Raw genomic sequence first — 24,305 nt, 5'->3', positions numbered from 1 at the left:
TTCTTGTAGTGTCTGGAATATTGAAAAGAAGGAAAACTGACTCTGAAAATCACAATGTTTGGGCTGTGATGAAAATAGAATTTAGTAAGTAGCCTTGACATCAGACAAGGTCCTGTTTGATCCGTAATGGGGCTGGATACAAACATTACATGATGCAAAATCAATCCAGGCGCTGTTACACATGAACTGCAGACCAGCTGCTGAGCATGACTACTGTCTGTAAGATTTCATAATCTAGGGAATAAGAAGTGATGAAAGAATTCTCTCCTTTAAAATATTTGTGGATCACTTTGCATAGTAAATGGAACCTTGCTCATTGCTGTAAAAGGAGAGCAACTGCAAGTGCTGTGACAGTTTGTGAATGCTGCCTTACAGAAGAACATCACTGAACAGCAGCTTTTATTTGCTGGAGTTTATGTATAAACAGTGCAGGGTACCAAACTATTTGGAACTCTGGCAGTTGCATTACTAAAATATGCCTTATTTAGTGCCTGAAAAAAAGCTATTGCTTTGCTCTTCATACTCTGACTGCTTTTCTGTGACTTTGAATGAATGGAGGTAAATCTAGGACAACTGAAGTGGAGCAGGAAGCAGCCGTTGTGTAGAAGAAAAAAAGCTTGCTCAGATCTTAACTGAGCTTCACAATACAGACTTCTGAGACTTATGTGAGACTTTGAGAAATGTTTCTTTTTCCTATTTTAGCTCTGTACTTTACTCTCAAAGGAGGTATATTGATGTAGAACTTCCTGTGATGCAAACCTTTTACTGTGGAGGTATTGTGGAAGAGTAGCCAACACTTTCTTCCATAATACCAGTGGATCTATAGACCTTGTAAGACACTAAGTTCCTTTAGTGAGAAGGGGGGACATGTCTGTTTTTATGAAGAGCTGGCTCTAAATGCGAGTTTTATTCCTTCTCACTGTGTTTTAAGAAGGGCTAAGGCATTCCTAATTTTTCTAAATGAGTAGATAAAGAGATTACTACTTGGCTCTTTTGAAGAGCTGCTGGTACCATAAGACTTTCAAATAAGTCTGAGAAACAGTACCTGAACTTCCTCTGACTCCTTGAAGGTTGTGTCTATTTACTTCGGTGGCTCCAGTCATGAAGATCATGCTATGTCTTTATTACAATTGAAAATTCCTTCAGACATGATAGAAATTATTCCAACCATGTGTCTGAAAAGCCCTTGTGACCTGTAAGAGCATAGCTTCAGCATAGCCTCTTTACAGAACATAGGTGTGTGTTGAACGAGATAAATATTCCTGAAACAGGCTGAATTTCTAATCTTCTGACCTCTACTCAGTTTTCTTGATAACCCCAAATATATGTCCCCCTTCCTTCACCAGGACTACGTTTACCCTCATGCCAAGGACAGGCAATTTCTCCACTACTTCTATCAGAAATCCAAAAAACAGCATTTTAATGTGGAACGATACAACAAGCTCAAAGACGACCTAGCAGAGGTATTTAAACACAGTCCTTGAATAATGTGGTAGCTTCTGGCTTAAGACTTTCTCAGTAAACTCTTAGCTAACAGAAAATTGACCTCAAGGTTTGCTACTTACATTCAAAACAGTGTATTGTTTATCAGCCAGTTTCAGCTGTTCAGATAACCATACAGTGATTGCCATTGACATATAAACTACTCCAGTAAATCATCAGAAAGGGAGACCTTCATTCATTTATTTTAAAACAAGTAAGTCAGTTCATCAGCGTATTTTCTGCATATTCTGATTAATGTTGCATTTTTTAACCATTTTAATAGACTAACTGCATTGCTTCTGGACACAGTATTTTTGCTGCACTGCTGTGGTAACAGAGTCTCTTCCCTTCCTTGGAAGGAGTTCAGCATTTGACATCATAATTCTATTCCTTAGGTAAAAGGCTTAGTTTTACAGAATATGAGCAACTGGATGGAAAGTGTGTGTACGTAGGAGAAACTTTTTGGCCTTCATGACAAAGTCTAGCAGATCTCTCACTCCTCTGTTCTCACTCTTCCATCCCATCTTGCCAGCCCTGTGTTCAATGTCTAGTAGAAGAAAATGGGAACTAATTTTAGTTCAGAACCCATAGCTCAGGGTATAATTTCATAAGCCACATTTCACATAAAGCTAAAGTGTGATGCTTTTTCAGTGGCCTGTGAGTATGAACTTTATAATTGTGATTTCAGGAAAATAATACTTTGGGGTGCGGGTGAGTGGGTTGACAGCAGGATTCATGCTTCTCTCTGGACACTGGCTGAAGGACCTCAGCAGGTCTGTAAATGTTCAGCATCCTCCCTTTGATTCGCTTGGTTTCTTGCCTAAGACCAGTGCCTTGTGAGAAGACAAATGTGTGAAAGAGGAGAAAACAAAGGGCTGCAGAAGGATGAACTCTCACTCTTTCAATAATAAGCTCTCACTCTTCCTTGCATTGGCAGGCAGAAGAATCCCTGAGGCGTCTGCGCCAACCTCTGCACCTGAGGCTTCCCATCCAGGAAATCAATGACAAGGACTAACTTTGTTTTTGTATATATTGGAGTTGCCCTTTCAAAGCTGATATGAACATTTAATTGAAATTGAAACTGGGCATTTTTGACCACTATAGTTTTGAAAGTTGATTAAATATCTATTAAAATGATTTGGTCACTTGATGATTTTGGTTTGTTTTATTTTTGTGGGTTTTTGTGGTTTTTTTTCAAAATCTTCAAGATATTTTCCAAATTTCATTAGTACAATGGAGGGAGGCATTCTGACTGTTGGTAAAATGACAGAGATGCTTTACAGAACAAAGGCTGTCTTTTTAGTACCATGTACTATGACCAGTACCTCACAGAATTCTTCTTGCATTGAGTATTAAGGATTCTTTTCCTGCAACTACTGTTTCCTTTTCCCTAGCTCTCTGCATTGACTCTATTGGTGTAACACCGCTGATGAAGGTTAGACTTGATCTACAGGTAAGCTTTTTTTAGTAAATATTGCTGGAAGAACAAGGCATCTCAAACTTAATATAAAATCATTTATGTTGCACTTTATTGAAAAAAATTATCAAAACATTCAAACATACATGATTTATGTAAAGCTTAAAAGTAGCCATAGTAAGATTTAACATATGTGGTTCGGAACATAGTTAGTATATGGGAAGACTCAACTAAAGCAGAGGCAGCAAATCAATTATTTTATCCCCAGGAAAGTGGATTAAGACATTTTGCTCAGTTTGAGTTCTCCGTTGTCCCTCAGGATTAAGCGTATGTACCAATAATATATATATTAAAAAAAAAAAAACAAACCACCAAAAAACCAAAGAAAAGAAATAATCACTTCTAGGCAGTATTATAGTCAGTGTCACTGCAATTGCTGATGCAGCAGTAGTAACAATCCTATGGTGACTATCACTTGTATGTAAACAATGACAGAGTATGGCTGATCTTCTCCAGAGCCAAGAGGAGGAAGAGGCTGATCCAACACCAAGGTCTGAAGTATGAAGGTTTGCATAGGTTATATTTTGCAGAGCTGCCTAGAGATGTCTAGCAGCTTTAGCTGTAGAGGTATGTACAAGGCAAGCTTACCCAAAGTCAAGCTAAGGTCTCATTTCACTACTGCTAGCTTTTCTCCTGAGGATTCAAAGCACCAGCAAGCTGTAATTGTGCCCCAAACATAAATGATGTTCAAGTAAAAAGAAACCCTTTATTAATTAACCCTATATTAATGCTACAACTGTACTCAAGGAATTAAATTCCTTTTTAGTGTTGAGAGAAAATAATAAAAAAATGTCCAAAAAGCTCAATAAAGCCACAAAAATTGCAATGTGGATGCTGCTTCCACAAATCTGAAAAGATACCCTACAAACTTATTCCCTATAAAGTGTGCTCTTGGAGCAAGATAAATTAATCTAATGCATCATTAGAAATGTTTTGGAAGTAGTAAAATGTGCCATAGTTAGATGGCAATCACGCAAAAGGCTTTTTACAAAAAAGTAATCTAGATACCAATTTCAATAAAATCTGAGCACCTTCTTAGAGTTTTGGACCAGTCAGCTTTTCCCAAATTCCCTGAGCTGTAAAATTGCTTTAAGATTTTAGAATCTATTATGTATACAAACTATAATGTTTGATTCCAGTGATTTTGCGAACAATCTTGTAGAGTATTAGTTTCCTGAACTAAGATGGTGTTTTCATTTCTGCAGCAAGTAGTAGTTAATGGTCATCATTGTTAAATAACAATCTACTTAGATTTTGGATGAAAATACAATTTTTTAGTTAACATTGAGGCAAAACAAGGAATCTGTTTTTTTCCTATAGCATTAATGTCTCTGCACACATCCACTTTGCGGTAAGATACTTTCCTGTTAACGACAGTAAGAAGTTCTGTGAACTCCAAGGAAGACCCGTGCTTCCGAAGCGTTTCACAAAGATCTTGAATGTACCAGGAGCCATTTACAGTCTCACGATGAGAATAGTAGCCTAATGTAGAAAAGAAAAATAAAATAATATCTGACTGTAAGTAGTGATGACTCTTGGAAAAATATTTATGAGAGTCACTGTTCCCTACCATCTGTAAGAGATTACTAATGGGTATAAATCTTACTTTGCCAGTTATGTAATTTCACTGGACATTGTAGATAGGAAATGGCTTTGAGATCACTTATAGTGCTCAGCTAAGAGGAATGTGATTCAGGGATTGGTAGCTTACAGGACTGTATCTGTACATTACAAGAGAGCAGATGGGAGTGAGGACAAGAGAGAACAGCCATACAGTGCAGGGAAAGTTATAAGCCACCAGAATCCTACAATCATGGAATAGAAGGGAATGCGTGCTATCAGCAGACAGCTCAGCAGGAAGATTGATGAGAATGTTTCTGTTTGGCAAATTAACTGCAACCTTGATAGTTTATTTTCACTTTTCCTTTAACACGTAAGGTTCTTTCAGACAAGGTGTCACTTATCAGACATGAAAACAGATGACCTGGAACTGTTCTCATTTTTTTGACAGCAAAATGAAGAATGAATGAAGTTTAGACATTGGATGTAAAATATTAGAACTTACCTTGCGCTACCGAGTAGCACATGATAAAGTCTGCACCAGCGGGCAGAGTATAGACACCAGCTGCATCCACTTCAGTCTCATTGACAGTGGATTCATTGCTACTGTCTGTTGAATCATGAGCAATAACTGGATCATCATGTTTATCACCTCGACATGCCTGTTGGTGAGAAGTATTGTTAGGCTTCCACCTTTGCCAAACTCACCTGATACTTCTGATGTTAACCAGAGGGAACTTCAGTTAGGTGTTCCACATTACTGTGAGTCTGGATCATAAAGACCCATTTACTTCTCTATCAGTTAAAATATTGATGATGAAGTCCATTGAAAGCTCTGAGATGACCTCAGAATCACTAAGACTGGACTTGAAATCACCTAGTCCAACCGCCTGGCTCAAGCAAGGTTTGCTCTACAGCAGGCTATCCAGGACAATGTGCAGTCAGCTTTCAAGTATCTTCATAGATGGAGACTCCACAATCTGTCTGGGTGACTTCTTCCAGTGTTTGACCACCCTCACAGTAAAAAAGTGTTCTCTTGTGTTGAGATGGAATTTTGTATGTTTTAATTTATTCCGGTTGCCTCTTGTCCTGTCACTTGAGCACCACTGAAAAAAGCCTGTCTCCCTCTTATTTATTCCCTCCCACCAGATGTTTATAACATTGATAAGGTTCCCCTGCGGCATCTCCTCCAAAGCTGAACAGTCCCAGCTCTCTCAGCCTCTCTTCCTATGAGAGATACTCCAGTCTCTTAATCATCTTTGTGGCCTTTTGCAGGACTCACTTCACTATGTCTGTATTTTTCTTGTACTGGAAAACCCAGAGCTGGACACAATACTTCAGATGCAGCCTCACCGGTGCTGAGTAGAGAGGAAGAATTGCCTCCCTGAGACCTGCTGGCAAGCAGGCAGCATTGAATTAATGTTCTGATGCACAGCCATCATTACATGCTGTTACACTTCTGCTATTAGTTCAGTCTCAAATGTGTTAGATGAGGGAGGGGTTTTTTGTGAGAAGTCAATAAGTGAGCCCAGTATTGTTAGTGATGCAGGAAGGCTACACATGGAGCATAAGGTGAGAACACGGTCAAAAGATAAAAAGTAAGTAAGAAGCATTACTTAAGAACTACCACTAAAAAGAGAAAACAAAACAAATCTTCTTTACAGTGATGAAGTTCCATGTGGCTGTTTCCTCTAATTTCCAAAGGTAAATGCTATGCCAGTTGTTCTATAAAAGAACTCAGCTGATGAACTAAGTTAATTAGCTTTTTGATGAGTATATGTTATAGATGTTTCCAAGTATTACTTAAAATTGAAATATGAAAATATTTTTCCATGTTTGGTACCAGGTTAAAAATAATAAAGGAAACCTGCATGACTCCTAATGAAAGATGAATTAATGATGTGCTGATTATCACAGCAGCCCTGTGCCTAAGGAAGCTTTCATTTGGAAAAACAAAAAAGATAATACTTAGGATTACTCTGCAAACTACTAGAATTACAATCTGCTGAGGGCCAGGTTCATATATGAGTTTGCTAACTGTAATCTGGATAAGCCCTGCATGATCCCATGACTTTGCTTTGAACAAGAGGCTTGAACAGAGACCTTCTGAGGTGCCTCCCAGCTTGCATTATGCCGTGAACCAAGATGTGAAACAGGAGGTTACATATGGGCTTTATTTGACTGCTTATCACAAAAAGTATTTTTGAGACAATAAATTCATAAATTGATTCCTAGATGCCAGGTATTGGTCATAAACAAAAAACAAATCACTACCACCACAGAAACCAACCAAATAGTCCACAAAAAAAGAAAACAACCAAACAAAAACAAAACAGAAACCCCAGCTTCAGTTAAAAGAGACTTGTCTAGAAGGAAGCAATGAAGATAGAGGTTTGATAGCCTTCTACAGTCTAGTGAGGTGTGAGCTGTAGGAACTGAGCTGAGAACTTCCCCAAAAATATGGCACTGCCTTCTCTGCCATTAAATATACAGTGACAGTCAATATGACATGGGCTCAATTTGTTTTTCTCTTCATAAAATTTCTTACTGAATACAGCTCTAATCATGATATTAACACTAGTGTACATACAGGTTTCTTAAAAAAGAAGACTCCTTGTCTGAAATGTCTTTAAGGAAAAATTTCCCTTGTAGAAAGACTGCATCAGGAAAACTGACATCTCTATTGCAGGAAGACACAGGTCCGTGTTAAGTCCACTGAATTCAGAAACAGACATCTTACCTGAATGATAAATATCTTTGGTTTTCCTACTAGACTCCGGCACTTGTCTCCTCTGAACATATCTGTGATTGTCTCAATTTTGATTTTGGCATCATATGCATAAACATGATCATTCTCGCCATGACTCAGGAACACACAAACAAAGCAGTCAGCATTACTGTGGTCATCCATAGAGGCTGAAATAAGTCAAAATGACTAAACAGTCATCCTGAGGTTTAAAAAACATTGTACATTTGTATCATTTTTAATCCCTGATCAGTCCTTTTCAAATGAAAGCTATTTTCAGATAGAAGAATACTGCAGATTTGAAGGTGCATTGATTCAACATGGCTGAAGGGCCACTAAATGTAAAAAGAAGAATGTTAACAACTTCTCCCAGCAGCAAGTACTTTCTTTCATCTTTTAGTGACTTCTTTAGTTCTTCCACAGAAGTTTCCCTTACACTGCAATAATCTGCAGTCTAACCTTTAAGTCCTTCTAATATTAAAGAACTTCCTTGTGCACAAAAACTGTTTTAAGTTAGATAAATAGAGAGAATGGAAGAAAAGATACCTGGAAATTCTGCTACCAATAGTTAGACATAATCAATGTATAGTCTCCTACCTTCGTAAATTTTCTGCAGCACATCTTCTGCTTTCAGATCATCAAAAACTCTGACTTCAAATCCAAGGTCTGTCAAACTATTATTAAAAGACATCAGTATTAGTACAATTCTTGCTCAAATTAAATGTCAGTTGCTTTCCCTCTCAGAGAATAAATATTCATGTTTATGCATTATTTATGGAAAAAAACCCACAAACTAAAGTTGATTTTGAACTCAAACCAGTGTCAAGTACAGGTCTAATACCTCAAGTTACTTCAAAGAGTTTGCCCAAAAAAAGCTCTGGACTCAGTGAAATCATAGCACTTGTGCCAGCAGTTTCTGTGATGTAGTGAATGTGCTCTAAAGCTTTTTCATTACAGCTTTCTGTAACAAAGCTGCAGAGATGCTTGTGTCTACAAAATCTTTTGGTCTCTACTTATAACACAAGGTTTAGGTAACTGCTTATTTGACTATGATTTCTGAAGTTTAGAGGTTTTTAAGGATGAGCAGAGAAACCAAGTTTCTTACCTGCATCTCAGATTGTTTCTGTCTGCCAAAGTCCCACGTCTGTCTGGCATTTTTAAATGCCAAAAAAAGTGTTCATGATTGAAGATTAATGCAATTCCTCTTCTTTGATGGTTCATTTTGTACTGCACTGCAGGATCATGTGTTTGCCTGTTGCCAGAGATGGAAAACATTCTTGATAAATGAGTCAGTGGCTAATTGAATTAACTTCCTGTATTTCCACAAGGTAAGAATTTTTAATTGACTAGAGGTTTGGAGGAGCCAATTTCAGAAGACAAGACCTCAAAAAGTGCAATATTTTAGGAAGACCCAAAATCGCTAGGTCTTTTTTAAAAGCTTGGGCATGTTAAGCAAATCAGTAAAAACAAGTGTTGGGTGTTTCCTGTGACTCCACCAGATAGATTGAATAGTTTCTCTGCAAGGTATTTGTGTTTTCTCTCGTCAGGAGGCTGTCTCGTTAGTAACACATATAATGGTACACTTTAGGCATGGCTCCAATTCTCCATGTTGTGTTCTGCTAAATATTATTTTAGCATAATTGAATAGTACACATGTACTTATTTGGAATTGCAGCTGTCTGCGGTTTGCTTCAAGTTCTTCTAAGTAAATCAAGTGCTACATCATAAGTAATAGACTATAAACTGATGGTGATGAGGTGCTAAGAGTAGTGTATCTTGCAAAAGGAGAACAAATGTTTATTGTTTACCCTAAGAAAATGAAAACTACGATAATACAACTGTTCATCTAAGTTTTTAGCAACCAGCCAACAAAGTCTGAAGGCTGAAGGACAGAGGTGTCCTAGGGGACAGAATAAATGACCTACCCAGCTTCTAAGTAGAGGACTATATCATAGCAACAAAAGCATGGAGTACCTGTGTGTTTGGCAGTAGCATTCAGCAATGTTATTGGTTTATGAGCAAAACACAATATAGTAGCGTGTAACAGCATGTTCTGGACTTGGTTGTGGACCCACAGTCATGCCAACACTTGGATCCAGAAGATCATTTCCAAATGTTGACATGGCTGTGTTTCAGGAGACAAAGTGGACCATCTTTCTGCTTCTGAAGACAGTAATTGGTGCAGAAAATGAAAACTAAAACACTTCTGGTGACACCACTGGTAACAGATAAGGACAGAACAGGTGTACAGAATGACAATCCAGGTCATGCTGCTCTAGGAATGGCTCTAGTCAGAGCCATTTTTGCCATGTTACTGGTTTTTTTCCTGCTATAGAATATTCAGATTTGGTGTAATTAATGCAAGAAATTGGCTAGAATATTTGCCTGCAGACGCTACTTAAAGATCACAGTTTCATCAGCAAAATGCTTCATTTCACAACAAAGTTATAGTTATCCATAAACTATTTCTGTTTCTCCACTTCATTATGAGAAGCTCCTTAATGAAACATCTTTTGGTAATGACTACATAAGAATTCAGGGAACAGGAATTTTGGATGACTGTTTGAAGTCTGGAGGTTTCAACAGTGTTGGCTGGATAACAAGTATAAGAAATTGGGTACTTTATCACACTCTCCCCAGTTTGAGTACTTAACATGATAAAATGCAAAGATTATAAACTTTAGCCTTGTAATTATGAATGGTATTTCACCTGTGCCAGTACCAGAATTTATTCAGATTTTGGCAATTTCTCTTCCATAGGATTTGGCTAGATGCATGGCTGGTAGGGATTTTGGACAGTTAGGTCCCTGAATCCTGTGAATGACCATTAAAGGATGATTCCCTACATAGTTCTTTCTCTGCTCAGTTGTGTTCACTGAATGGCTGAGGCAAATAGAGTTATCAGGCAGGTAGTTTACTGTTTCCAGGGCTAGAAGACGTTGCAAGGTGGAATAGGAAAAATCAATGGAATCACTATCCCATGGTCCCTTTTCCCCTCCTTCTAGAGGAATATATTCTTGTGCTACATTCTATTACTTAGTCTGTCCAATTGTTCCTTAGACTGTGATGGTATTTTTGCCACAGTCTCTGCACATTGCCTACCATAAAACAAGTCCACTCCTAATAGTCCCTTCCACATGCCTTCACAATAAGGGCGCTTCTGCATCTGGTGTAGCTAAAACTAGAAATGTGTTCTGTAAGTTGGTGGAGTTGAATTGAATAATTCCATCATGTTCTTAAAAAAATCAGAAAACCCTGCATTCAGTGATTTCAATGCCATGGGCCATCTCTGTCTGCCACCAGAACTTTACCTTGTATCGAATGCATCTACTTCTGTGATGTTCTGATTTCCATCTGTTAGAGATCAAAAAGTGATTTAGCTGCAAAATCATTCATTGAACAGAAACAATTTGAATTTATGCATCCAGCCTTAAAGTTCAGCTGTTAATGTGAACCAAAAGCTCCTTTACACATCAGGTAAGTAGGCATGCAGTTAAACAGCTTCATTAGCATTTGTCTGCACCCAGAGCTTTTAGAGGCTATTCTGAAAGTTCTGACTCTCACAGTGTGAATTTTAGATGGTCAAGACGTGCGTATTTTCTATCTGTCTGTGCATCTGTACCTATATAAACATAATTCAGAGATCATGATTTTATATAATTAACTTGCTGGCTGTATTTTTTAAAAGAGTCTCTAAATAGTTATGATGTTATATTATTTAAAAATACACTACCGTTTCTTTTATTAGCAATGCTGCTTTTATTAGTAATGCTGCTAATACAAAGCTGAGCATTCTCTTAGAGGCTGGATGCAGCACATGAGTCACAATAGTAGTGTAACAGTATGTATAGCTAATGCCAGTGGACATAAAGGTAACAGTGTGGGAACAATGGGGAATGTGCACATCTTGGGAGTGTGCAGAACTACAGACCTGCAGATGGTTAGGCCAAAATATTTATTCCTTTCACTTAACCAATGGGCTATAAAATCACAACTACTGGTGGGGAGACTAACTAACACATTATGAAAACTATATACTATACTATACCTGTGGTAGATAATATAGGTCTGCTATCCAACTGGACGTGGCCTGCAATTAGAAGAGGAGTCACATACACATATATTTTTCAAACTGCTTTGTATATACAACATTACCTTTTCATATCTGTTTTTCACATGTTATTAAAGTCTTTTGCAAAACTAACATAGCTCTGTGTTGATAGAGGAGAAAAGTTCATAAAGACACCAGAATAAACTTGCAGAAATCTGGACTTGGCTTTAGAAGCTTAATGTTGAAGACAACAGCACAGGAAAGTAGAGGGGTGGCTCAAAGGACTAAGTGTTACTCTTTACATTTAAGCTTCCCACTGGCAAATATCGATCAGCTGTGGTGTCTTACAGTTACCACTCCTATCCTGAATGGACAAAAAAAAAGCTATTTCTTTTGCTTGAAACATAACATGGAGGTCAGACTAATGACAGAATTGCTAAAAAATGAGTGCTGATAGAACTGCAACAACACCTGTGCCTTTGTTGATAACAGGAAGGCAGAAATCTCAGAGTGCATCTGTATGTTAAATTTACACTGTATTTTTGCATATGTAACTGAGATATGGTTTATGCTTTTGTCTTAACCTAAGGAGAGGGGGGCAAGGCACTCCCCCAAAAACAGATCATAAAATGTTACAGTCATCAGACTATAACAGAAAATACTGTAATGTAGACACAGGAAGAACAGAATTCCTGGGCCGAAGGAAACTAGGGAAATACGGTGTTCCTGTTATTCAGATTCTCTGTAGTCAGTTCCTAGTCTGTAGCTTTTCCATGCCACTCTCATATTGCAGCTTCATTCAAGTAAACACTACTTGAATTACCACGATTCATGAAAAGTGTTCTGCTTGTCTTACACAGCCTTGTTCTAAAAGCTGATTGCTCTCAATGGGACTACTTGTCTTAGATCTCCCCTTGCTTCAAAGGAATCAAAAATCAGGTATGCACCCAACCCCCGCAGTTTTGCTGCCCTCTCTTCCACTGAACTCCTCTTACACATCGGCGATCTTCCCCCTTCCCTCGCCCCGCGGCGGGACTTTCCCCCCCGCGGGGTGGACTTTACGTGCAGATCCATTTCCGTGCACGTTTATTTCCTCATCGGCCGCCGCCGCCTTTGGCTCCTCGCGTCCCACCTTCCCAGTTCGCTTCCTCCTCCGGACGGAAGGGAGCGAAGGCCCCGCTCCCCACGAGCGCCGGCAGAGCCCTCCGGGCAGCGCTCCCACGCCACGGTGCCCGTGGGACCCCTCTCCCCCCAGCCCCTCGGAGGCACCCCGGCATCCCGCTGCCTCCGGCCGGAGCCCACACCCACCCGCCGCGCCTTCCCCGCCGCCCACCCACCTGCCGGCCGCTCCGGCCCCGACATGACCGCGGACAAAGGAACCGCTGCTGGAGCCGAGCCGAGCCGTGTCGTGTCCTTCCTTCCCGTGCCGTGCTGGGGTGGGCCCGCCCCCCTCCGTAGGGGGGCGGGCGTTTGTCGCCCTTGGCTCCGGCCGCCGCCTCCGCAAGAAAGGGGGCGAGTGACGGGGGAAGTGCCCGTCGGGCGGGACGCGGCCGAGAGAACCGAAGGGTGATGTGTAAAAGTGTGCCCTGCGTTACCCGCGCTCCTGTGACGGGCACCTCAGCGGCCGTCCTTGAGTAACTGCACCGCCGTAGACAAAATCATCGTCCTGAAACGTGGTGAGAAGCTCCTTTACTCACTAAGTTGAGATTTTTCAAAACTGCCCTCAAGGCCCCGTTATGGGGAGCTTTCCTTTCCTGTAAAACTCCTGCTCCTCAAAATGCATTTTCTCTATTCTTACATCAGCTCTCTTTGATGATTTCAGAACTGTGAGGAGTGTGAAAAGATATTGAAGAGAATGCCGAGGTATCTTAACAAGTGCCGATATTCCCGACTAGTTAATTATATGGACTTACTGTTCGCTGGATCAGTTGCATAAGACACAAGTCTCTAAACCAAAGCCAATGACAAAAAAAAATTTCTTCTGTATAAGAGCTTTACAGTTTTGTACAGTGGAGGGAATCTGAATTTTCTATCCAGCCTGTTTCTAGGCAGGGTCTAGGATAAACTCGTGTGCAAATGCGCACTTAGAGATTGCTGCTACAAGCACAACAGCAGGCAGATTTAGAGTGGGATTTTAAGCATTTTTACCCAGTCCATTTGGTTTTCCACAGGCTTCTTGCATGGGTAAATGTTTTAGACAAGATGTCTCCCTTTTGGCTGAAGAAGCCATGGGTATTTCTAATTACCATTGCTTATTTTTCCCCTTGTTTGAACTTGTTACCTTCAGTCTGCCAGTAGGCAGCTGGTCAAGATAGAACAGTTGCTTAAATTGCCTTTGAGTTTACTTTAGGTAGAACATGATACTATTGTAAGAGTTTTGCATCTTCCAGTGTGTAACATTTAGACTCCTATCAAGCAGATTCATTTTTTTTTTGCAATTTCTAATCCCAGCTCTCTCAGCCCATGCTAGAGAATCCTGTGTGAAGTAGCAGCTGTAGAACCTTAATCTAGGACTTTGTAAGAGCTTTGTGTTCAGCAGTTTGAACTCGTATCAGCCATGTTCCTCAGTCCAACAGTTTGCTCAGATAGTAACAAGACAAACTTTTTCTCTGCTTTGTTTTGCTGGAGGCTAAGAGCTGTTCAGATGACTCACCAGTAACTTGACTGCAATGTATGAATCCTCAGGTAGCGCTTGGCTGGTGTGCGTTATATGCAAGTTTTTCGTTACACGTGCCTATACGTGTTTTGAAACATATGTTTTGAAACACTCTCAGACTGTTGCAGTAGCTCCACCATTAGTCGTAGTTTTTGGAAAAAGCATTATGGATGGATTAGAACTGCAGTCGGAAGAAGGAAGTTTGACTGTGCTCACCACCCTCCGATGTATGCCCAGCCAGTCCCCAGGCAGTGATCAGTGCTGCTCCCTGGCCAACTGCCCCTCCCACCTCCCCAGTTTTATCATTTAGCACGATTCCATATGGTGTGGGATATCCCTTGGGTCAACTGGAGTCAGCTGTCCTGGCTGTGTCCCCTTCCAACTTCTTGTGCACTTCCAGCCTCCTCCCTGGCAGGGCAGTATGAGAAGCTGTGTGTTATCAACAATATTCTCATCCTAAATCCAAACCACAGCATTGTATCTGCTACTCGGAAGAAAATTAACTATCCCAGCCAAAACCAGGACAAGCATTATGTTTTTTACATATATATATAAAAAACATATATATATATATATATAAATATGTAAGTTACTTCTGGGGGTGATACCCCTAAAATGAAGGCTCGCTGTGGTCTGCAAAATGCATTTTGTATAATTTGCAGGTAAATGTAATCCAGGAAATTTTCTGACTTAAACCCAGGCAGCAACTAAGTACATGTGTACACACACACACACACAGGATGGGGAGGGGAATCAGAAAAAGTAAAACTCATGGGTTTAGATAAGAACACTTTAATAACTGAAATAAAGTAAAATAAATAAAAATAATAAGTGAAAATAATAAAGAGGAACAAAACCCAGGACAGACAAGTGACACACAGTACAGTTGCTTACCACCCACTGATCGATGCCCAGGCAGTTCCCAAGCAGTGATCAGTGCCTCCCAGCTGACTGGGATATAAACTTCCCCCCATTTATATAGTGAACATGACAGTCTATGGTATGGAATATCCCTTTGGACAGTGTGGGGCAGCTGTCCTGGCCATGCTTCCTCCCTCCCTCTTGTGCACCTCCTCACTGGTAGAGCATAGGAAACTAAAAAGTCCTCGATTTAAGGTAAGTGCTGCTCAGCAACAACTAAATCATCAGTTTGTTATCCACATTATTTTCACACTACATCCAAACACAGCACTGCACCAGATACTAGGAAGAAAATTAATTCTATCCCATCCAAAACCAGGACATGCCTTCATTTAAGCATCTAGTTTAAGCCCATCTGTACCGAACTCAACAGCTATTTAATTGAATTACAGCATTTTGGACTCATTGTGGTACTTTTTTTCATTTTAAACAAGCAATGCCATTACTGTTCCCTGCTTTGGTGTTAAAAGATTTTTAGGGTTACAACCGTGGAATTCCAGAGTAATTCAGAGTTGTTTCAATTTTATGGTAGAAAATAAATTTCACCAAATTTAGAGGAACCACAAGTTCGTCAACCACAGTTTTGTAAAACTCTATAGTAATAATTCTCTTGCAGTGCTATTTCATATCCACAAATAAGAAAAGAAACCTTGAAGCATGGCTAAAGAACTTTAGCAAGAACTTTTTTTAATGAGGCACATTCAATGTCATGTACAATAAGCTCCAGTGACAAACCAACCAAAAATACAACTGGCCAAGAAAAAACATATAAAAGTCCTTCCAGAGGAGAAATGACATTACAGTCCATGAGTCCAGTAAATTTTATGCATTTAGCATGGTTTGTATTCCCTGTTCACAGATGCAGTATTTTAATTTTCACTCCACTCCTGTGGATATCTAAAGCAGAATCAGGGCCGCATGAAAGCAAATCATTATAACAGAGAACCTAATGCAGAAGTTAAGGACTAACACCTGTAGATCAGCAACGAAAGCTGAGTACAGAGAACAAATCCCAAATAATTCAGTGATTTTAGCTAGAGAAGTCAGAGAGAGAACAGATGACAGAAGTACAGGCTCAGATGTTGCTCAGCCTCACAGAGGTCATGGGAACCGATGACAAAAATACAGGCTCAAATATCCATCAGCCTCACAGAGGACATCTTAAATAAAAAGGTTTGCTGGGCTTACTGATCTGAACCGTGGAACTTGCTTTTAGTTTTCATCAGAACATACTAAATGAAAGGAAAGATGAATACAGTAGCCAAGTTGTGCCACAAGACAAATATAAATGAACATGTTGGAACACTATATCCTTTCCGTGCATATAACACACAAAATGTTTTATTTAAAAATAGACATTTGATGAATTTTTAAAAATAACATAAGAAACTACATTTCACCATTTTGTCAAATCAAAAGTATATCCTTAGATTGCAAGCTCTTCATTTTACTAGTCAAGCCTTAAAAGGATCAACATATTCGATCTGAAAAGTGCTGCAGAAGTAAGGCTGATACAGATTCAGGTAGAAATATGTAGTTCAGATGTATACAGGCTTGGGGTATTTTGGTTGCTTTTTTAAGAACAAACCCAGGACAGCATATATCAGAGAGAACTGAATGCAATTGTACCAGAAACGTGGAAGTACAGGCTATTTAAGATGTCATACTGATGCACACAAAACACTCCTTCCTGTTGGATCCATCAGATGCATCTAGTAAACCTAAAATGTGACCTATATTAAAAATCATCTGAGAATTCAATATAACTCTTCAGTGCCTCTGATGTCCCCATTATGGAGTTTTCTTAAAAACTTTAAAATGGCACTAGTGTTGCATACTAGTGCTGTAGTTGTACGCTAGTGCTGTAGTGTTGTACAATAACATGCCCTGAGCACACATACGCCAAAAGAAACTAATTTCAGTTTCCAAGATTCTGGCATAAAATAGAAGAGAAAAACGACTTGTCTCTTTTTTCCATTAATAAGAATATTGTAGTGATTTTCAAATCAGTATATTCACGTCAGTGTTTAATATATTACTATCTGAAAATCGTAAAGCTTTGTAACCAAAGACTTGCTTCAGTTCAGCTGAATCTTCATTGTACACCATGAGAACTCAGTATCTTCTTTCAGAGATCTGTCTTATCCTCATAATGACACATACATGCAGCTCTCTGGCTGTCCAGGTATGGTTTACATCCTAAATGTATAACTGCATCAAACAACAGCTGAACAGTTGATTCACAAGCTGCAAGCAAAGAAGAAGAATTCAGTTAAAAGTATGCTTTGAATGGAATATGAAACTAACAGAAATAACTCTGGCAAAGTGAGAATGACTCTAAGAAAGAAGCAGTCTTCTCTGGGCATGGCAAACAGATTGTTAAATGAAACACTGAACCAATACAGAACCATTTAAGTTTTGAATTAAGATTTTTCACATGCCAAACAAAATGAACAAGAAAATTCATTGCATATGGAATGTTAACTGTGTTAGAATACTGAGTCTTGGGAAGATGAAAGAACTGGTTTAGCCCCTCACTCTTTGCATCCCAGTTTACGCAGAGGTTGCTATCTTTAACATCAGCTGAACAGAACTGAACAAATATTCACCAGTTCTGACACTAAAGACTAATGTGATGATTTCTTTGCAGTTAAATGAATTTGAGCAGTTCAAACACAAGCTTGTTCTAAAGCCTTACTGCTCTCAGTGGGACTACATACTGTGAAAGTGACAATGTCTAAGTTAAAAAGTAGTTGTCATATATCCAACAACCAGAAGGAGTATCATATCGTCTGTTACTAAGAAACCTAACATTTATTCACTAAGGGACAGCATTAACTACATCCACTATGACAGGGTATTATTCTAAAATCTTATTTCATAAAAGGAAATTATTCCACATTTTCCTACAGTTTACTAGCAATCATATGTAGTAGATGTTTAGAAATCACCCAGCAGAACAGTCAGTATTCAGCTATGTTACAGTAAATGCAAGAATTATATATGCAATTGGATCGAGTTGTATGCCCATATTCTTAATTCTAAACAGGAAGCATTTTTTTTTCCTCTAAAGTTAAAACTAACCTTAACTGAAGGTTAGATTTAACCCAGATCATTTTCCTATGCTATGTCCTTGCTGTGCTGTACAAGTGTCTGGGCTGCACAGCAGAGGGACAGAACAAGGCGTCTTTCAGTAACAGCATCAGCTTATGAAAATGTGGCCTTATTGCACAGCACAAAGATTCTTTGCCAAATTAAGCTCAGTTAAACCTGAAAAAAAAAAAAGGGGTTTTTCACACTTACCCTGGACACTCTCTGAGATTCCAAGTGTTTTCTGCACATTTCTGCAAATTTTTGAGAGGCAGGACTGAAACTGCTCATCACAATCATTTTTTTTATTGCCACAAGTGTCATAGCATCTGTCGTGTTGATTGCAGCACTTTGTCATTGAAGGGATACCAATGTCAAACTGTGAAGAAAATCCACACACACACACACTCCACTGGTATTCCAGTTAAGAAAGATACAGCTTATGAATGGACTGTAACAGTTAGGAATTACAAACTAATGTGACCAATCCAGCTGTCATTCAGTTATCTATTTTGCTGTTCACCTCTAGTAAGGTGTGGTGATTTGACCCCAGTCAGCAGCCAAGCACCCAGAGAGATGCTTGCTCACCCCCTTCCCCACCTCATGGAATGGAGGGGAGAATAGCAAGAGCAAAAGCATGAAAACGTGTGGGTTGAGATAAAGACACTTTAATAGATGAATAAAGGAAGAAAAAGATGTCTCAAAATAAGTAGTGCAAAAGCAATCATTCACCACATCTGACAAGCAGAGAGGATGCCAAGCCAGTCTGTGAGCAACAGCCTCCACTGAAGTCATACGTAGGCTTTACCACCATCCCCTCCCCACCTTCTCTCACTACTCACTACTATGTTAGGAAGAAATTCTTTACAGAGAGGGTTATCAGGCATTGGAACGGCCTACCCAGAGAGGCGGTGGATTCACCATCCCTAGAGGTTTTTAAAAAGAGATTGGACGTGGCCCTTAGTGCCATGATATAGTAATTGGAGTTAGATCAGGGGTTGGACTTGATGATCTTGGAGGTCTTTTCCAACCCAATCTATTCTATGATTCTATGATTCTACTCCAGTTTTTATTGCTGAGCACCACTATGTAGTATGGAATATCCCTCTGTTCAATTTGTGTCAGCTGTCCCATCTGTGTCCCCTCCCAACCTCTTCCCCAGCCCCAGCCTACGCTCTGGGGTGGTGGATGAGCAGAGTGGGGTAGAAAAGACAAAGTCCTAAAGCTGTGCAATCATTGTTCAGCAACAGCCAAAACCATCAACACTGTTTTAGCCCCAAATCCCAAACACAGTGCCATGCAGCCTGCTATGAAGAAAGTTAACTCCATCCCACCCAGACTCAAGGGTTATGGTTTAACTCCAGCTAGCAACTAAATACCATGCTGCTGCTTGATCACTCTTCCTGCCTCTCCCCCACTGCCCCCAGTAAGATGAGAATCAGAAAAAAAACCCTCAGAGGTTGAGATAAGGAGAGTTTAATAATTGAAACAAAGTAAAATATAGTCAATAATAATGAGGAGGAGGAAAAGGAGAAAGAGAAACAAAACCCAAGACAGACAAGTGATGCACCATACAGTTGCTTACCACTCCCTGACCGGTGCCCAGCCTGTCCCCAAGCAGCAATCAGCCCCTCCTGGCCAACTTCCCCCAGTTTATATACAGAGCATCATGTTCTATCGTGAAATATGTCCCTGGCCAGTTCAGGTCAGGTGTCCTGGCTGTGCTCCCTCCCAGCTTTTTGTGCACCTCCTCACTGCCAGAGAATGGGAAACTGGAAAGTCCTTGGCTTAGGGTAAGAACTACTGAGCAACAGCCAAAAACATCAGTGTTTTATCAACACTATTCTCATACTGAACCTGCAACCCAACACTACACCAGCTATGAAGAAGAAAATTAGCTCTATCCCAGCCAAAAGCAGGCAAATGAGCTAACTCATATTTTCTTTCTAGCATTAAGGAAAAAGGATTAGTGTCAGTAAGGACAGCGAGAGTCAGAGCCAAACCCTTGACTCTCACAGTTGCAGTTATTCAACGCTTTCAAGACTGTGTGAACAAAACACTAAATCAAACATCAAAACCTGAAAAATTAATCATCAATGTTACGTTTTATGCTTATAATATTTGAAAATGTTTACACTATGTTCTTTTACAATGCTAACATTTTCCATCTGTTGTTACCAGAGCATGTGTTGGAGCTGATAAGAGTAGGGACATTGTATATGGATGCTGTCTCATTCTTGGAATGGGGGAGGGAAAAAATCATCTACATTGAGGAAAGTTGATGTATAAAAGACAAGTCCAAACATGGAAATATCTACCTGAACTCCAAATAGAGGGGATCCACAGCCATTTGGTGGTGATGGTTTATATCCATAGCGAGGAACGGGCCTTGATCCTGAAAAAGGTAATTTATCATGCCTCAAATAGACTTTTTGCATGTAATTTTTGTACTGTTAAAACTCACCACAGGCATTTGTAGGGCTTAAGACAGCATCACTCATATTTTTAACTTAAACATATAGTTAGGCAGCTACATATCAACAATCCTTTCCAAATTACAACTTTGGGGTAGTAAGCAATTTTTTTAAAAAAGGGGGACAAGTCACCTGAGCAAGTTTCAATGTCACCTGAGCAAGTGTCAATGTTAGCTTCAAAAGTTAAAAAGAAAAAAAAGAGGAAGAGCTTAAGTTACTAAAATTGCTGTGTCAGTTAAATATGCAATATGTAGGATTATATTTAAGTACAAAGTACTTAATTGCAAGTGCATTAATACTTCTATGTTTTATATGCAATCAACAGTAGTGCTGATTTTTTTAGCTTAACCTTTAAAATTAACTGGAACAAAACATTTTTATTTCTACAGCTGTAATCTTAATACAATTTAAATTAGTAGAGCCTGCTAAAGTCCCAGCTCCCTGAATACTCATTAGTACAGCAAGCCAAGGAATTCTGCATTGCAAGTTAAGGAAAAGTGTTAATTTGAAAAATGACCCTCCAACTTGTTTTGGTATTGGAAACAAACTGAGGCCACAATTAAAAGTGATGGAGAAGACAAAACACATTTGAAAGGTGCATATTCTAGTACAGCAAGGAAATGTCACAGTGTCCTGGCCACTCTTGTGGAGCCAACCAGGGTGCCACCACCAAACTCATTTCCTGACTTAAATCCAACACAGTAAAATGGGGGTGAGCAATTCCATGGACACAGGTTACGGTGAGCCTCCCGTTTCGAGAGCACCAGTGAAAAGCCTGGCAAGAAACCCCCTTTCTGGAGCATTGCCCACCTGGCCTTGGGACAGGATGGGTGGGGAGCCACTTTCAGGCAGTTTATCACAGAATCACAGAGGTCAGGTTGGAAGGGACCACAGTGGGTGATCTGGTCCAACCTCTCTGCTCAAGCAGGGTTATCCTAATAATAATAGTCTCATATAATAATAGTGTAATATCCTATATAATAATCTATCAGGTCATGCCAACTTGAGCTGCCTCAATTAGATTTTAGGCAAATTAGGCAGCTAAAACGCAGGGAAGAAGCACAGATGTCCTCTGCTGGTAGCAGCAAGATTTACAAACAGCAGGCTGCATTCCTTCCGCCGGCAAACGTGGCTGCCATTAAAAGCTGTTATTTAAACGTGACTCTGAAACAACATATTCCACAGCTCAGAGTCAGGCTTTTCTGTTCTGAAATGCTCAGGAGTGTTCGTAAATAACCCTTGGAGGGAGCAATTCTTTCCACTCCAGGGTTTTTTTTACTCTACACATCAGCTACAGATTTGACAGTTTGTCAAACGCAAACGTCGCTATTTAAAAAGTCACACCGAGAGCACTGCTTACGCCTATATATGTTTATATACATGTTACGCATGTATTAAAACATATACACAGGCGTAAGAACTTGTTTGCTGAGGATATTTATACATACAGACACCGGTAAGAACTTGCTGGCGAGGCTTCCCCTGGGAGCGGCGCTCGGGGCCGGCGGGAGCGCGGCCGCCCCATCCCCGCAGCCCCGGCCGCTCCGACCGGGGACAAGGGTCGCCGGCGGGGTCTCTCTCTCTCTCTCCCCCTTCCCATCCGCTCACCGTCGCTGCACTTATACTGGCAGAGCCCGTCCTCGCCGCCCAGCAGGTCGAGGGCCGCGTTGAGGTACATGTCGATCTTGTGCACCCCGTTGCGGATGGTCTTCAGCGTCATCCTCCAGTCGGGGGTCTGCGGCGCCTCCTGGCCCCGCGCCGGCCGCACGGCACAGCCCGCCACCAGCAGGAGCAGCAGGAGCGGCGGCCCCGGCAGCAGCAGGGCGCAGGCCATGCCGAGCCGCGCCCCGCCGCCCGCCCGCCCGCTACGGCGCCTCCGCCGCCCGCCCGGCCCGGCCCGGCGCCACCGCCGCCATCGCCGCCACTGCCGCCACCGTCCCACAGGCACCGCCCGTGGGGCGGGCCTTCCCTCATCCGCCCTCCCAGGGCAGGAGGAGGTGCCGGCCGAGCGCCCGCCCCGCTGAAGTGTCGGATGCTTCATGGGGGTTAGGTTAGGGTGGCCTGTGTGCAGTGCGGGGAGCTTTTCCAAAGCTGTCCAGGGGCAGGCGGCTGGATGCGCTTGTATGGTACCGTGGCGCTGGCTGAGCAGGGCCCTGGGAGGTATCGGTGCGATCCGGCAGTAGGGAACCGCGGGAGTCTGCTATTTGGGAAAACCTTTATTTGATGACTGTGTTAGAAGTAGAGGACTTGGCTTTGCTCAGTGTGAAAGAGACAACAAGAGTCGTCCAGAGAAGGGCAACGAAGCTGGTGAAGGGACTGGAGCATTAGTCTTACGAGGAGCAGCTGAGGGAGCTGGGGGTGTTTAGCCTGGAGAAAAGGTGGAGAAGAGGAGCCTCAAGGGTGGTGTTATCGCTCTCCCAACTACTTGAAAGGAGGTTGTAGCCAAGTGGGGATCTGACTCTTCTTCCAGACAGCCAGTGGCAGGTCAAGAGGAAATGGCCTCAAGCTGCACCAGGGGAGGTTTATGTTGGACACAGGGAGAATTTCTTCACTGAAAGGGTGATCAGACATTGGAATGGGCTGCTCGGGGAGGTGTTGGAGTCACTGTCCCTGGAGGTGTTTAAGGATAGACTGGGCATATTAGTGCTATGGCCTTGTTGACAAAGGTGGTGTTCGGTCATAGGTTGGACTCGATGATCTCAGAGGTCTTTTCCAACCTGGTTGATTCTGTGATTCTGTGAAAGGCTGATTTTCGAGCCAGCCTTCGGGACCCTGCATGCGTAGGGTCGAAGGGAAGTTTTGTGCCAGCCACGCTGGGGCTTGGAGCAAATGCTGCCTCTGGCAGCAGCGTGCCTAGACCCACATACTGCTGTCCCTCTGTGTACTCACGGGGAGAACTTGGATTAGAGCAGCTAGAAAAACATGACCCTTTGGGAAGAAAAAAAAAAAGAAAAAAGGCTTTGAAGACTATGTGCTTGAAATGTTAAAATTTTAACCCAAGTTTATGATGACGTTAAATGTGGAGGAAACTGATCTGGTGACATTTCCACATGCAAGTGATTCAGTTTCTGGTAACATCATCATCAAGAGTGCAAGATGGGGTTGTAAAACAGAGCAAAATGAAAGTATATCTGTTAAACATTAAAAGTCCAGTCTTGATTTGCTGAAAAAAAAACAACCAGACTAAAATGAACTTGCTTGCCGAACATCCCGTTTGGTTTTGAGGATTTCTTTTTAATTAATTTTATATTTTAATTCCAGATGCTTCACAGATGCGCTGAAGTGGAACCATGGAAACTCTGATTTAAGATGTGTGGAAGACCTCAGAAAATAGTAATATTTGGCCAAAAGTTAAATGTGAAAAAGAAGAGGAAATGGGAAGAAAACCAAGAGACTTTCAGATCAACAGGCAGAGTATAAGGATACATATTCTATTTGTTGGTTTTTTTATTATTTTCAGCCTCAACATTTAATATTATTTGTTGTTAACTGAAGATATTGGTCAAAAAAGTTCTTTGCAGAAATTAGTTAAGTCAAACAAAAGAGGGAGCTCTTTGTACACCTGTCCAGGTTTTTCCTATGATTACTTTACCAAGACCCTGATTCAATAAAACAATTCCCGTGTAGGAATATACTTAAATGCTTTTCTAAACAGGAAACCTTGTTGAGGGTGTGTGTGTGGGTGTGTGTGTATGAAGAGAATCAATTAATACCCTTACTTTAGTTATTGATGATTGACAGTGCCTTTATGTGACAAATTCATGCTGATGTGGGGTTTTTACAAGACTGGAAGATGAAGAAAAGTCAGCGAAAATGTAAAAACGTTGTCTGATTGTGCTGAATTATAG

The 24,305-nt window shown here is 40.8% G+C and overlaps 3 protein-coding genes and 1 long non-coding RNA gene across 4 annotated transcripts in view; 2 read left to right on the top strand and 2 right to left on the bottom strand.

Moving 5' to 3' along the window:
- Positions 1-2,616, top strand: part of MCUB (mitochondrial calcium uniporter dominant negative beta subunit) — a 46,411-nt gene extending 43,795 nt beyond the window's left edge. The window contains exons 7-8 of the mRNA XM_027636257.1: positions 1,347-1,463; positions 2,420-2,616. Coding sequence (XP_027492058.1) covers positions 1,347-1,463; positions 2,420-2,497 — 195 coding nt within the window. The 3' untranslated portion in view covers positions 2,498-2,616. The remainder of the gene's footprint in view (positions 1-1,346; positions 1,464-2,419) is intronic.
- Positions 2,617-2,994: 378 nt separating this feature from the next.
- Positions 2,995-12,777, bottom strand: CASP6 (caspase 6). Its single transcript, XM_027636181.1, has 8 exons — positions 12,654-12,777; positions 11,314-11,355; positions 10,577-10,619; positions 8,371-8,517; positions 7,863-7,939; positions 7,260-7,435; positions 5,025-5,181; positions 2,995-4,441 (listed from the first exon to the last, which is right to left on the bottom strand). Exons 1-8 carry the CDS (start codon positions 12,676-12,678, stop codon positions 4,203-4,205), a joined length of 906 nt encoding a protein of 301 aa, XP_027491982.1. The 5' UTR covers positions 12,679-12,777; the 3' UTR covers positions 2,995-4,202.
- A 2,778-nt stretch (positions 12,778-15,555) lies between these two features.
- Positions 15,556-22,513, bottom strand: PLA2G12A (phospholipase A2 group XIIA). The gene is made up of 4 exons (XM_027635532.1): positions 22,066-22,513; positions 20,302-20,378; positions 18,197-18,362; positions 15,556-17,140 (listed from the first exon to the last, which is right to left on the bottom strand). Exons 1-4 carry the CDS (start codon positions 22,496-22,498, stop codon positions 17,022-17,024), a joined length of 795 nt encoding a protein of 264 aa, XP_027491333.1. The 5' UTR covers positions 22,499-22,513; the 3' UTR covers positions 15,556-17,021.
- LOC113943588 lies at positions 22,436-23,949 on the top strand. Its single transcript, XR_003526387.1, has 2 exons — positions 22,436-22,507; positions 23,719-23,949. It is a non-coding gene; the product is annotated as an uncharacterized LOC113943588 (long non-coding RNA).
- Positions 23,950-24,305: the final 356 nt, after the last annotated feature.

This window comes from Corapipo altera, unplaced genomic scaffold, assembly GCF_003945725.1.
Source record: "Corapipo altera isolate COAL_440 unplaced genomic scaffold, ASM394572v1 22b, whole genome shotgun sequence".
NCBI lineage: Eukaryota > Metazoa > Chordata > Aves > Passeriformes > Pipridae > Corapipo > Corapipo altera.
This window is presented reverse-complemented; position numbering and strand designations above follow the sequence as displayed.

Excerpts from the sequence above, each read along its gene's own strand:
- CASP6 (XM_027636181.1), bottom strand. The coding sequence starts at position 12,678 with ATGTCGGGGCCGGAGCGGCCGGCAG. Across the intron at positions 8,518-10,576 it reads GTAGATGCATTCGATACAAG|GCAAACACATGATCCTGCAG; the intron begins GTAAAGTTCTGG and ends CTCTGGCAACAG. Across the intron at positions 5,182-7,259 it reads CAAAGATATTTATCATTCAG|GCATGTCGAGGTGATAAACA; the intron begins GTAAGATGTCTG and ends TCTCACCAACAG.
- PLA2G12A (XM_027635532.1), bottom strand. The coding sequence starts at position 22,498 with ATGAAGCATCCGACACTTCAGCGGGGCGGGCGCTCGGCCGGCACCTCC. Across the intron at positions 20,379-22,065 it reads CCAGTATAAGTGCAGCGACG|GATCAAGGCCCGTTCCTCGC; the intron begins GTGAGCGGATGG and ends TACCTTTTTCAG. Across the intron at positions 17,141-18,196 it reads AATCTCAGAGAGTGTCCAGG|CTTGTGAATCAACTGTTCAG; the intron begins GTAAGTGTGAAA and ends CTTTGCTTGCAG.